At 51.8% G+C, this 13251-nt stretch overlaps 2 protein-coding genes across 19 annotated transcripts in view; one reads left to right on the top strand and one right to left on the bottom strand.

Moving 5' to 3' along the window:
* The window catches only part of SFI1 (SFI1 centrin binding protein), an 80908-nt gene extending 78365 nt beyond the window's left edge, over nucleotides 1-2543 (bottom strand). For 10 of the 11 annotated variants that reach the window (XR_016227352.1, XR_016227353.1, XR_016227354.1 and 7 more), the window contains exon 1: nucleotides 2409-2543. The gene's annotated coding sequence lies outside the window, so the exon portion shown is untranslated. The remainder of the gene's footprint in view (nucleotides 1-2408) is intronic. The other variant, XM_089323414.1, reaches the window with a different exon arrangement.
* A 128-nt stretch (nucleotides 2544-2671) lies between these two features.
* The window catches only part of EIF4ENIF1 (eukaryotic translation initiation factor 4E nuclear import factor 1), a 56879-nt gene continuing 46299 nt past the window's right edge, over nucleotides 2672-13251 (top strand). For 2 of the 8 annotated variants that reach the window (XM_008272130.5, XM_008272127.5), the window contains exons 1-2: nucleotides 2845-3029; nucleotides 3988-4110. In XM_008272130.5, coding sequence (XP_008270352.3) covers nucleotides 4015-4110 — 96 coding nt within the window. In that variant the 5' untranslated portion in view covers nucleotides 2845-3029; nucleotides 3988-4014. 8 annotated transcript variants of the gene reach the window in all.

Here is a 13251-nt window from a genome sequence, read left to right as displayed (position 1 = left end):
AAAAAAAAAAAAAAAAAAAAAGAGCAGGTCCTAACCAGAGGGACTGGAGGGCTTGGGAAGTTCGTTCCAGGCCCGTCACAGTAGCTGTGATGCCTTGATTTCATGTACAACTGTGGCAGTTGTAAAACATGCTCAAATTCTTTGACACTCTGCACATATATTTTAAAAAACAAAACAAAACAAAAGTCGTCTAAGTTCCCTTCCCTTGAATACAGGCCAGCCTTAGTGGCCCCGAGAGAACAAGCGTGGCGCATGGCAGAACAGACTTCAAGGCTAGGTTAGAAAAACGCAAGGCAGCAACTGTCTCGTTCTGCCTGGGGACACTCGCCCTTGCCATCTAGTTCCCACACCATGAAGAGGCTCAAGCCACAAGGAGAGGTTGTATGCGTGTTTTGGCCCACACCACCAGTGGTTCCAGCTCACAGCCACCATCAGCCGCCAAACACCTGTGGGCCGTTAGGTGATCCTAGCCCCCAGCCTCAGAGCTACCCCAGCTGATGCTGAAGGCAACAGAGACCCGCTGTCTCCACAGGAACCACTGACAGATTTGGGAGAAGAAATGGTTGCAGGGGGCTGCTGACGTGGCACGACAGGCTAAGCCTCCACTTGCAGTGCTGGTCTGTGCTCCAGCTGCTCCTCTTCCAATCTGGCTCTCGGCTGATGGCCTGGGAAAGCAGTGGAAGATGGCCCAAGTGCTTGGGCCCCTGCACCCAGGTAAGAGACCGGGAGCAGCTCCTGGTTTTGGATCAGCTCTGCTCTGGCTATTGTGGTCATCTGGGGAGTGAACCAGCAGATGAAAGACCTTTCTCTCCCCCTCTGTAGCTCTACCTTTCATATAAATTTTTTTTTAATGGTTTCAGCCACTGTGATGTGGAGTGGTTTCTCATAGCAAAAGAAAACCAGACCAGTGCTTTTCGTGGTGTATTTTCTCCAGGGCTCTCTCCAAGCCTGGAAAGTCCCCTCTACCTTTTTGCTTACTAGATGAGGAAGTGGATGCCCGGCTCAGGCTTCACAGTAAGTCAGAGCCAGCATGTAACAGCTCAAGCATGGGCCGCCCTCACTACACCATGTTGGCAAGGGGAGTCGACTTACTTTTCTCAGCTTTAGGAAGAACCAAGATTCCAAAGGAAACTTTTGTACCCAAAAAAAAAAAAAAAAAAAGGCTGCTATTTGCTTATAAGCATGGAGCACTTCACAGATTTACCAGCCGTTCCTGTACAGGGGTCATGCTAAGCTAACTCCGTTTTTAGTGTACACGCTGCCCATCGAGCTCCTTAGAGCCTATTGAATCTCGACATCTGTCCCCTGTGTGTCTCGTCCTCCCCCCACAAACCAGCGCCAAGGATATAAATGAATAGCTTAACTTCCCACAGGCGGTAAGAGATGGGGCAAACTCAGGCCCAACTAGGCAGCCCTTTCTATCCTGCCTCCTGCCCGCAGGTTAGTCTTGTAAGAAACACGTGGACATTAACAAGGCGGAAAGAAACCCAGGGGCGGCGCTGTGGCGTGGTGGGTGACGCCGCCGCCTGCAGTGCCCGCATCCCACATGGGCACCGGTTCAGGTCCCGGCTGCTCCTCTGCCGATCCAGCTCTCTGCTGTGGCCTGGGAAAGCAGTAGAAGATGGCCCAAGTCCTTGGGCCCCTGCATCTGCGTGGGAGACCCAGAAGAAGCTCCTGGCCAGCTCAGCTCTGGCCATTGCGGCCAACTGGGGAGTAAACCATCGGATGGAAGACCTCTCTGCCTCTCCTTCTCTTTCAAATAAATAAATCTTAAAAAATAAACCAGTTATCAGTGTTCCCTGTTGCCGAGGGGAGCTTAGCGACCACCCCCCAGCCTGGTTGCACAGGTGACGGGGTTCAGAGGAAATCAGCCTCTCCAAGCCACGCAGGCTTCGCCCGTGGATGATCTCACGGCAGCTCGGCGGTCCCCACGGGATGGGAAAGGCGGGCCGGCGCCATCCCTGCGGCCCAGACCCCCGAGCGACCCTCCTCCGCACTGCCCACAAACCGCTCTCTGCATCCGCGCCGCCGGTCGGCCCGAAGCGCTTCGCATTCGCCATCCCGTCCTCCCCACCCCCAAGCCACTCTAGTGCTTCTTCCCCTTCCCGTGCAGGTCAAGGAAAAGATGCAGCTTTTGGGCGGGAAAGACCATGTCCAGCGAATCCGTCAGACGCCTTCACCAAAGGCAGTCGTGACGAGTTGACTCATTAATAATACAGCACCCCGTATTCTCGCTTAATCATAAACTCAGACAAGAGTAAAACTCAGATCTAACTCACACACAAAAAAATTAAAAAGCTGAGGTCCAAGCCCTTCAGTGAAAAAAAAAAATTCACCAAAATCACCAAATCCCCTAACGCAGATTCCCACTGCCCAAGCACCAGAGAGCGAGACTCCCCGACGCGAACCTCACAAGCTGAGCGGCGGCCAAGCTCGCTAGGCGATCGCGCCGGGGCCGCAGGCACGCAGGACCACCGCGCCCAGCCGAGCGGCGTGGCGCGGCTCTCCAAGCTCGGCCCGCTCCGCCCCCGCATCGCGCGTGGGAACGCGGCGTCCTCTCCGGGGCTGTCCACGGCGACCGCCTGAGCACCCCGGGGACGACTTCCGCCGAGTCTGCCGCAGCCGCCTCTCAGCAGCCGCCGTCTCCTCACGGCCGCCGCCTCCCGCGCCGGCCGGGCCCGCGCGGAGGACCGGATCCCGGGGAAAGGCGCCGCGATGTTTGGCTTTTCCGCCCGGCACCGCGGCGGACACCTCACATCCGGGCGCGCGGCGGCGAAGGCGGCGCCGGGGCCGGAGTGCGTGGTGGGAGTTATTAAGGGAGCGGGGTGGGGGGTGGGGTGGGAGGGAGGCGGAGAGGAGGGGCGGAGGGCCGGGCCGCGGTTACGGCGGCTGACGAGAGACAGCCCGAGCTGGTGGGGAGGGGGGGCGAGCGCGAGCGCGTAAGGCCGCGGGGAGCAGCGCTTGGACCGGCGCGGGCGGCGGCCAAGGCGAAGGGCCGCCGGACGGCGGAGGCGCAGAGGAAGGGCCTGGTGAGGGCGGCGGGGGTCTGGGGCGCCGTGCTCCCTTCCCCACTCTGGGCTCACGGGGGAGAGAAGGGACGCGGCCGGGCGGCCGGGCGGGCGCGCTGCTCCCGGGGTCGCGTGCGTGAGCGCGGGCGCCGGGGCGCGCGCGGGGGGCGGGCAGGGGCGCGAGGCCCGCGGGGCGGCCGGCTGGGCTGGCGGGGCCCGAGCCGCCAGGCTGGGCCGGGGCGGACGGCGGCGGGCCTGCGCCCGCTCCAGCTCGAAACGCCCGGGCCGGGGGATTTGGCCTCCCGGTTGGCTCCGGCCCGCCTCCCCTCCGTGAGTACCGTCCCCGCCCTTCCTCCGAAGGAGGCCGCGGGGCCGTGGCCAGGGCCTACTGTGCGCGAGGGGCCGGGGGTTGTTGGGGTCGAGGCCCGGGGACGCGGAGTTTTCGAAGCTGAATCCGGCGCTGCCCTTTCCTAGTCACGGACGCCCCTGACATGGCCACAGGTGCGGCCGGCCCGGCCAGGGGCGCTCGGGCCCCAGCCCCGGTTCCTGAGTCCTGGATAACAAGGGGCAGCTGGCGCCGTCCCTTGGCAAGTGACAGGGCTTTTTGCCACGACCCGACTTTGCCAGCTCCCGAGCCCCAGCCACTCTCCCACCTGCCCCCCACTTCGGGAAAGTTCCCCGTCCCCACGGATGGCAGCGTCTCATTCTCGTTGCTCTTTGTAGTAAAGCTCTTGCAGATTGAGCCTTGGCTTGGGCACCTTCCGCTTGCTTGCTCTGCTCTCTTGATGCTTAGACTGTTTTGCTAGTGAGCATAACTTTAGTGCCCGGGGTTCTGGTTCTGGGTGGGTGGGTGGGGGCTTTTTTTTTTTAAACTATCTATTTTAGGAGAATTTTTAAAAAAGTTTCAGTGCCTTAAGCAGCCAGAACTTCTGAAAATCGACTGTTCTTGATGACAGTTTTGTGATGGCTTATGTTTCAGGTGCGAAGAATTCTAGACCAGGGAGCCATGGATAGGAGAAGTGTGGGGGAAACAGAAAATGGAGATGCTTTCGTTGACCTGAAGAAGCTGCGGGCCTCCAAATCACCGCATCGTTACACGAAAGTAGGCGTTGTTACTAATGAAATAGTGTTGCTTTATAAGGGGGGGGAGGTTAGTTACATTGTGTAGATGTGGTGAGCTCCCTCCCATTGGCCCTATAGAGTAAATATTAACTACATTTAGCAAAGGGTTGCTTGGAGCGTTTTTCTGGAAGTGGGAGTATGGAGAGTCTAACTTGGAATTTGATCTAGGTGGCTTTTAGGTGAAGGGAATATCGGGTCAGATTCCATATGATTTTCTGAATCTGGGTTGCAGCAAGCTGGGCAAACAGTTGTGAAATTGCCAGTCCCCGGCTTGCCTTCTGTGGCATGAGCATTCTCTGAGCTGCCTCTCGGAATCAAGAGGCAAACTGTAAGAATGCCCTTGGGTGTGTTTGATCGCAGTTAACTGAACTTTAAAATTCTGTTTACTTCTTGGTATTAATTGGATGTGGGCTCTCAGAAGTAAGGTTTCAGTCGGATTGTATAGCCTCAGCCGGCGCTGCGGCTCAACAGGCTAATCCTCTGCCTAGTGGTGCCGGCACACCGGGTTCTAGTCCCGGTCAGGGCGCCGGATTCTGTCCCGGTTGCCCCTCTTCCAGGCCAGCTCTCTGCTGTGGCCAGGGAGTGCAGTGGAGGATGGCCCAAGTCCTTGGGCACTGCACCCCATGGGAGACCAGGAGAAGCACCTGGCTCCTGGCTTCGGATCAGCGCGGTGTGCTGGCCATTGGAGGGTGAACCAATGGCAAAGGAAGACCTTTCTCTCTGTCTCTCTCTCACTGTCCACTCTGCCTGTCAAAAAAAAAAAAAAAAAGTGCCTCAGAATCTTTTCTGCTACTGATGTTTTTTGATAGGACGCAGCCATAAATTCATTTCTGGGTTTCTGAAATGTTCTGGAGTACCTTGACGTGAAAGATTGTGTTGTAGTTGGACCTGTATCTGTGTTTTAGGCCTACTAGTAACATGGCTTCATGTCCCTGGTTTCCTAGGATACTGATTAAAGCCACTCCTACTTTATATACTGGCATCACAATCCTCACCTACCTGATAAAATACCAGGATTAATACTCATTTTCAAATTTCAGATTTCAAATTTCAAGTTAATACTCAATTTCAAAAAGCAAAACACCTGATGGGGAGGACAGTGGGTCCTCATGTGTAAAAACCTCCTGGTTGTCTGCTGTCAGCACGAGAGAATGCGAGTTGCTGGGGAGTTCTGTCACTCTGCGTATAGACTGGTCTTCCCAGCCGCAGCGTAGGTAGTGTTTCACTGTGTGAACTTGTTGTGGAAAATGTTGGCAGGTGAACGCTGAATGAAGAAAAGCTTATCCAGTGGAGGGAAACTGGTTTGAGGTGTTTATAAGCATACGTGGTTTCTAATTTCCCAGCACTTTTTGAATGAAAGTTCTGACTGGTGGTTAGGTTGGAGAGTCTAGGCAGAGAGCCTTTTGAAACATTTCACACACTGGTCTAGGGTGGCACTCGTGTACATTTCTATATTTATGCTTAAGTCACTTTTAAGAGGATGTTATTGATCTCAGGATAAGGACTCAGGTTTGAAGTAAAGGTTAAGAAACTCACTGTTGTGCATTTTTGACAATCCAGCCTCAGAATTCTGTCAGACCTAGATAAATGTGCCTTAAATAACTGGTTAAGAAGCATTTTTTTAATTGACAGTAGAGCTTGCTTTTAATGGTCTTTGTACCAGGTTTAGTCAGGAATAGGTTTACTTTCTACTTCATTCAAGAGGACTTGGCAGGGTGCGGGCCAAGTGGTATGGTAGGTAGGGTTGCTGCCTGAGAGGCAGGCATCCCTTGTGGGCGCTGGTTTGAGTCCTGGCTGCCCTGCTTCAGATCCAGCTCCCTGCTGATGCGCCTGGGAGGGCATTGGAGACTGTCTCAGGTGCTTGGGGCCCTGCACCCATGTTGGAGACCCGGAAGAAGCTCTTGGCTTCTGGCTTCGGATTGGCCTAGCTCCAGCTATTTATCGGATGGAGGATCTCTCTGTCTCTCTCTGCCTCCCTGTAACTCTGCCTTTCAAATAAATAAATCTTTTTTTAAAAGACTTAGCAAATGGCAATTTTTTAAAAAAAGATGTATTTATTTGAAATGCAGAGTTACAGAGAGGCAGAGAGAGACAGAGGTCTTCCATCTGCTGGTTCACTCCCCAGATGGCTGCAACAGCCAGATCTGGGCTGATCCAAAGCCAGGAGCCATGAGCTTCTTCTGGGCTTCCCATGTGAGTACAGCAGCCCAGGGAGCTGGGCCATCTTCTAATACTCAGAGAGCTGGATCGCAAGTGGAGCAGCCGGGACTTGAATCGACACCCATATGGGACGCCGACACTGCAGACCGGGGCTTTCACCCGCTGCGCCATAGCACTGGCCCCGCAAATGGAAGTTTTAAGGTAAGATAGAATTTAGGCTATGTTAGGATAAGGCTTTCATACATAACTTGTTTCTCAGCACGCAAGTAACTGTGGGACACGAAGAACTAAACCTGTCTCTCTTTGGAAGGAGCATAAAACCATCCTGCATTCTGAGCACTACAATGAGTATTCTGTCAGTTATACAACTGGAATAATGTTTGAGCCATCCTATATCCTGTTGGACATTTTGAGACAAATGATGGCAATAAAGCATTTAGTCACATTTCCGTCACTTCAGGTTCACAGGCTAGAAGGTCTAGAAGGAGTCAGAGGAAACTCTTCTCATGAGTGATTTTTAAGAGATTTATTTATTTGAGAGGCAAAGAGAGAGATCCTCCATCTGCTGGTTCATTCCCCTGATGGCTGCAATGTCCAGAGCTGGGCCAGTCAGAAGCCAGGAATCAGGAGCTTATTCCAGGTTTCCCACACCGGTACAGGGGCCCAAGCACTTGGGCCATCTTCCACTGCTTTCCCATCTTCCACTGCTTTAAGCAGAGAGCTGGATCAGAAGTGGTGTTGAACTGGCATTGCAGATGGAGGCTTTACCTGCTGTGCCACAACGCAGGCCCCATGAGTGATTTATTTTATAGGTGCCATGTTCTGTGGAAACTTTTTTTTGACACGCAGAGTTAGAGAGACAGAGAAAAGTCTTCCTTCCATTGGTTCACTCCCCAAATGGCCACTATGGCTGGCACGCTGCGCCAATCTGAAGCCAGGAGCCAGGTTCCTCCTCCTGGTCTCCCATGCGGGTGCAGGGCCCAAGGACCTGGGCCATCCTCCACTGCCTTCCCGGGCCACAGCAGAGAGCTGCACTGGAAGAGGGGCGACTGGGACAGAATCCAGCGCCCCATCCGGGACTAAAACCCGGGAGGTGGAGGATTAGCCAAGTGAGCCACGGCGCCAGCCGGAAACTTTTGTAAACAAGATCTTTACGGTATTGAAAACAACACGCACACATTGACCAAATGAGAGTGCCCCAAACCTTTGGCCCTTAGTTTAGCAGCCGTTTGCCTTCTGGGAGAAGGTTAATAGTCTGCCACTAAGAACGCAAAGTGTTCTCCCATGAAGGTGGAAGAAGACAGATGTTTGGTCAGGTGCTTCCCAAGGTGCATAGCAGAGTTCCCTTGTTTGTGAGGACATTCTGTAGTCTATCTTGCTCCTCAAGCATCAGTGTGCCTGGGGATCCCTGGAGGACTTGGTGAAATGTGAATTCTAAGTGGGCCTAATGAGTGGGATTTTTAACCAGCCCCCAGGTGGAGCCCATGCTGCTGGCCCACTGTCCTTTTTTTGAGTAGCAGGGTCTTGTTCCTCAGAAAACTTGATAAACACTGGTGGCGCAGCAGAGCAGCTCAGATGCATGGCAGTCTTAGGGTTCAGAGAGTTTGTTGTGCTTCCAAGACTCCCAGGAACTTGAACTGGTCATGTTGGGAGCTCTTGGGCCTACCTCGAAGCCTCAGTGATGAGGAACGGGGATGATTACAAGTGGGTTTACTGGATGCACCTGTTAGGCTGGTGTTCTTTTATTTATTTATTTATTTATTTTTTGACAGGCAGATTTAGAGAGAGAGAAAGGTCTTCCTTTCCATTGGTTCACCCCCCAAATGGCCACGATGGCCAGCGCTGTACCGATCCAAAGCCAGGAGCCAGGTGCTTCCTCCTGGTCTCCCATGCGGGTGCAGGGCCCAAGCACTTGGGCCATCCTCCAGTGGGCTGGTGTTCTTGAGCCCTTACGTTATAAGCTCAGGTTTATTTGGCTAGGCCAGTTTCTAAGGCCAGAAGCTATGTGTTCATAGTTTTTAAATACGCATTTTAATAGGGATGAGTTGTGGCCGGCGCCGTGGCTCAACAGGCTAATCCTCCGCCTTGCGGCGCTGGCACACCGGGTTCTAGTCCCGGTCGGGGCGCTGGATTCTGTCCCAGTTGCCCCTCTTCCAGGCCAGCTCTCTGCTATGGCCTGGGAGTGCAGTGGAGGATGGCCCAGGTCCTTGGGCCCTGCACCCCATGGGAGAACAGGAGAAGCACCTGGCTCCTGCCTTCGCATCAGCGCGGTGCGCCGGCCGCAGTGGCCATTGGAGGGTGAACCAACGGCAAAGGAAGACCTTTCTCTCTGTCTCTCTCTCACTGTCCACTTTGCCTGTCCAAAAAAAATAAATAAATAATAAAAAAAATAGTGATGAGTTGTGTCAAAGAACATTTGGAGGTTATGGTGTGAGATCCGATCTGGAAGTCATGGCCAAAAAGGGGATTTACACAGTGGTTCTCAAAATGTTGCTGAACTGGTGCCAGCTCTCTCTAATAACTTGTTAGAAATGCAAATCCCAGTCCACTTCTCAGTAATACAGAGTCAGAAACAGCCCAGCCCAGCTGATGTTCAGATCCATGTTTTTTTCTTCAAGTGATCAAACTAATTTCATGAAATGTGCACACTTGTGCTGTTGCTTTTCTCCTTCCGTATTTCACCACCAGCTCCTTATTAAATGCCTTCACTTACCAGGTGGACCAGGAATAGAGGCAGAGGACACTGAGAACATTCAGCTTGGTAATGACCAGTGAGTAGTAAGCTTGCGTGTTAAGTCCATCCACTAAAAAGTGGGTTTTGGATTATCTGAGTTTAGCCTCATGTGGGTGCTTTATTGCCTGGTCTGGTTGTAAATTGAGACCATTTTAGTCATTAGTGTCTGCAGCACACTATAATGATTTTAAAGCATACCACCCTGATTTGTGGCTGGTAGGCCAGTTGGGTCATGGCAATGGGTACAGCCCTGTTTGTGTCTTTGCCTTAAAACCATGAGGAAAACAGATGAGCAATCTGAAGGGGACATATGTGAATAACCTTTGCCTTCATACAGAGGCAGGAGACTGGAAGTCCAGCCTCTAAGAGGAAAGTAACTGATGTGCATCCAACTTTGAACTTGGGAAGCAGATGTCAGTTTTTGCTATACAAACTTCTTGTTTGTTAACATTGTATGCAACTTTCATGAAATGAGTTGAGTAGTAACCTCTAACAGGTGGCATTCCAGTGACACATTTAGCTACAAACTTCTGAAGCTAATATAAAAAAGGATGCCAGTTTATTCTGGGAAGTCAGAACTATGGCATGAAAAATCAATATACAATCCTAACATGTCAGCTGTCCAGAAAACCTAGCTAGCTAAATGGAAATTCTTTTTTTTTTTTTTTTTTAAGATTTATTTATTTGAAAGAGTTACACATAGCGAAGGAGAGGCAGCGGGGCGGGGAGGGGAGTATCTTCTAACCACTGGTTCATTCCCCAGTTGGCTGCAACAGCTGGAGCTGCACGGATCAGAAGCAAGGAGCCAGGAGTTTTCTTCCAGGTCTCCCATGCAGGTGCAGGGACCCAAAGACTTGGGCCATCTTCTGCTGCTTTCCCAGGCCACAGCAGAGAGCTGGATCCAAAGTGGAGCAGCTGGGACTTGAACCTGCGCCCATATGGGATGCCAGTGCTGTAGGCACCGGCTTTACCCATTATGCCACAGCTCTGGCTCCTGGAAATTCTTAGAAGGGCTAGTGGGCAAGAGCATAGAGACTCCTCTTCTCTTCTCTTCTCTTCTCTTCTCTTCTCTTCTCTTCTCTTCTCTTCTCTTCTCTTTTTTCTTTTAATATTTATTTATTTATTTGACAGTCAGTTACGGCCGGCGCCCCGGCTCAATAGGCTAATCTTCCACCTGCGGCGCGGCACCCTGGGTTCTAGTCCCAGTTGGGGTGCGGGATTCTGTCCCGGTTGCCCCTCTTCCAGGCCAGCTCTCTGCTGTGGCCGGGGAAGGCAGTTGAGGGTGGCCCAAGTGCTTGGGCCCTGCACCCGCATGGGACACCAGGATAAGCACCTGGCTCCTGGGTTCGGATCAGTGTGGTGCGCCGGCCGCAACGGACATTGGAGGGTGAACCAACGGTAAAGGAAGACCTTTCTCCCTCTGTCTCTCTGTCTGCTCTGCCTGTCAAAAACAAACAAACTGCTTAGGGAACAAGGTGGGGCTGCAAAATACAACTCCTTGGCAGCCAGCTTCAGATCAAGACGCCCATTCTGTAAATGTCACAGGGCCACCTGCACTTTAATGTCAAAGCAGAAAGCTCTGTTGAGGATGGTCCTGTTTTAGGTTTCACTCTAGTATTTACCTGCTTGCTTACGTACTGGTTACAGTGCTTTTATCGCTTGCATAAGCACATTTAAAATCTAAGGGGTGTGTGTGTTGTTTGCTTTAAAGATTTTATTTATTTTGAGAGGTAGAACCACAGACGGAGGGAGAGAGAAAGGTCTTCCATTCACTGGTTCACTCCCCAAATAGCCACAACGGCCAGAGCTGGGTGGATCTGAAGCCAGGAGCTTCTTCTAGGTCGCCCACACCTGTGCAGGGGCCCAAGCACTTGGGCCATCTTACACTGCTTTCCCAGACCACATCAGAGAACTGGATCAGAAGAGAGCAGCCGGGACACAAATGGGACCCCACATGGGAATCCAGTGCCACGTGGCTTAGCCTACTGTACCACAGCACCAGCCTCTGGTCTCCCCCCACCACCACCAAGGTTTGTTTTTCTTTGAAAGGCAGAGTTACTAGGAGAGAAAGAGAGGTCTTCCATCCACAGGTTCACTCCCCAAATGGCCACAATAGCTGGGGCTGCACCAGGTTAAATCCAGGAGCCAGAAACTCTGGTCTCCCAGGTGTGGCAGGGATCCAAATACATGTGCCACCTTCTACTGCATGCCCAGGCCATGTTAGCAGGGAGCTGAATCAGAAGTGGAACAACGGAGGCTTGAACTAGCACTCATTTGGAATGCTGACATTGCAGGTGGCAGTTTAACCTGTTGCACCACAACGCCAACCCCTAAGGTTCATTTTTAATGTGTTGGCCAGACCAGCAGAAAAACACAGGCTTTCCTATCTTTTCATTCCCATTTTCTTAGTTTCATATAAATTCTTTGACTAGAAGAAAGTCTTTGCAACAAGTCATTAAATGCTTGGATGAATTCAGATACTAACTCCTGCTTAGCACCTCTGCATGATCTGGTTAGATTCCTGATCTGCCTGCAAGATCTGTTGTAAACAGTACTCTTTGAACAGCCAACTTCTCGGAGAAAGGATGACAGAATGTGTCCCACACAGCTCCTCAAGTTGTTAGTGCTTTGCCCTGGCTTTATGCTCTTTTCAGAACAGCTATGTGACTCTAGAATGAAGTGTCAGGTCAGTTCAGCACCTGTGTGAGAGCCTGCTGGGCCAGGCCCAGTACTAGAGGGCATAGGGTGGGGAGGGATTGGAAAAGAAGTTTGTTACAGACAGATCCTAACCTAATTGCTGCTCTCAGGACATTTGACTCTTTTAGGAAGAGCCCGGCATGCAGGTGGGGCACTGGGGAACTTCAAGAGTGCTTTGACCATTAACAATAAAATCAAATTTTTTTGAGATTTATTTTTATTTGAAAGGAAGATATAGACAATGATCTTTCATCTGCTGGTTTATTCCCCACAGCCAGGGCTGTGCCAGGCTGAAACCAAGAGCCAAGAACTCCATCCAGGTTTCCCACATGAGTGTCATGGACCCAAGTTCCTGGGCTATTATCCCCTGTCTTTCTGAGCATATTAACAGGGAGCTGGATCCAAAGCATAGTAGCCAGGACTCAAACCAGTCTTCTGGTTTGGGATGTAGGCATCGCAAGTGGCGGTGTCTGCCATGATGCCCGCCCCCCCCCCAAATTTTTTTTTTTTTTTAAATTCCACCTGAAAATTAAAATTAAGCTTGTTACACCTGCGTTGAATGTAGCTCACAAAGGCAGAGAATATCCCCCCCCCTTTTTTTTTTTGACAGGCAGAGTAGACAGAGAGAGGGAGAAAGGTCTTCCTTTGCCGTTGGTTCACTCTCCAGTGGCCGCCGCAGCTGGCGCACTGCGGCCGGCACACCGCGCTGATCCGATGGCAGGAGCCAGGTACTTATCCTGGTCTCCCATGGGGTGCAGGGCCCAAGCACTTTGGGCCATCCTCCACTGCACTCCCTGGCCACAGCAGGCTCACTAAGCTAATCCTCCTCCTTGCGGTGCCGGCACACCGGGTTCTAGTCCTGGTCGGGGCGCCGGATTCTGTCCCGGTTGCCCCTCTTCCAGGCCAGCTCTCTGCTGTGGCCAGGGAGCGCAGTGGAGGATGGCCCAAGTGCTTGGGCCCTGCACCCCATGGGAGACCAGGAAAAGCTCCTGGCTCCTGCCATCGGATCAGCGCGGTGCGCCGGCCGCGGCGGCCATTGGAGGGTGAACCAACGGCAAAGGAAGACCTTTCTCTCTGTCTCTCTCTCTCACTGTCCACTCTGCCTGTCAAAAAAAAAATTAAAAAAAAAAAAAGATAAATGTGACTTAAGTGATATTCTGAATGTCAGAATGTCAGCAGAATGTATGGTCCCTTCATCCAGAAAGAAACTGGATGAGGACTTTAACTACTGTTGCTTGGGGTTACATTCAGATTCATTTGCTTCCTGCTTTAATACTGATGACCGGAGTCGGATATGTTAGTAATTTCCAGATGGGAGGCTTGACAAATTTTCTTCATTGAAAACTGCTACAACTAAGAAAATCTGTTTATACTTCTTGGGTGTGTGCAGCTCTTAGGCAATTAGCAACTTGTTCTTGCCTGGTCAGGTTTTAGTAACCTGTGTAGAAAATGAGTTCTCTTTGCATTAACTTTTCTATTGTCCAAATGAGAATTTTAGTGGATTTGTCTGTGACTGGTGAGTTCTTGTCC

This window comes from Oryctolagus cuniculus, chromosome 21 (genome assembly GCF_051225735.1).
Source record: "Oryctolagus cuniculus isolate XC-2025 breed Fujian yellow rabbit chromosome 21, ASM5122573v1, whole genome shotgun sequence".
Taxonomy (NCBI): Eukaryota; Metazoa; Chordata; class Mammalia; order Lagomorpha; family Leporidae; genus Oryctolagus; species Oryctolagus cuniculus.
The sequence above is the reverse complement of the archived record's forward strand: the minus strand, read 5'-3'. Positions and strand labels throughout refer to the sequence as shown.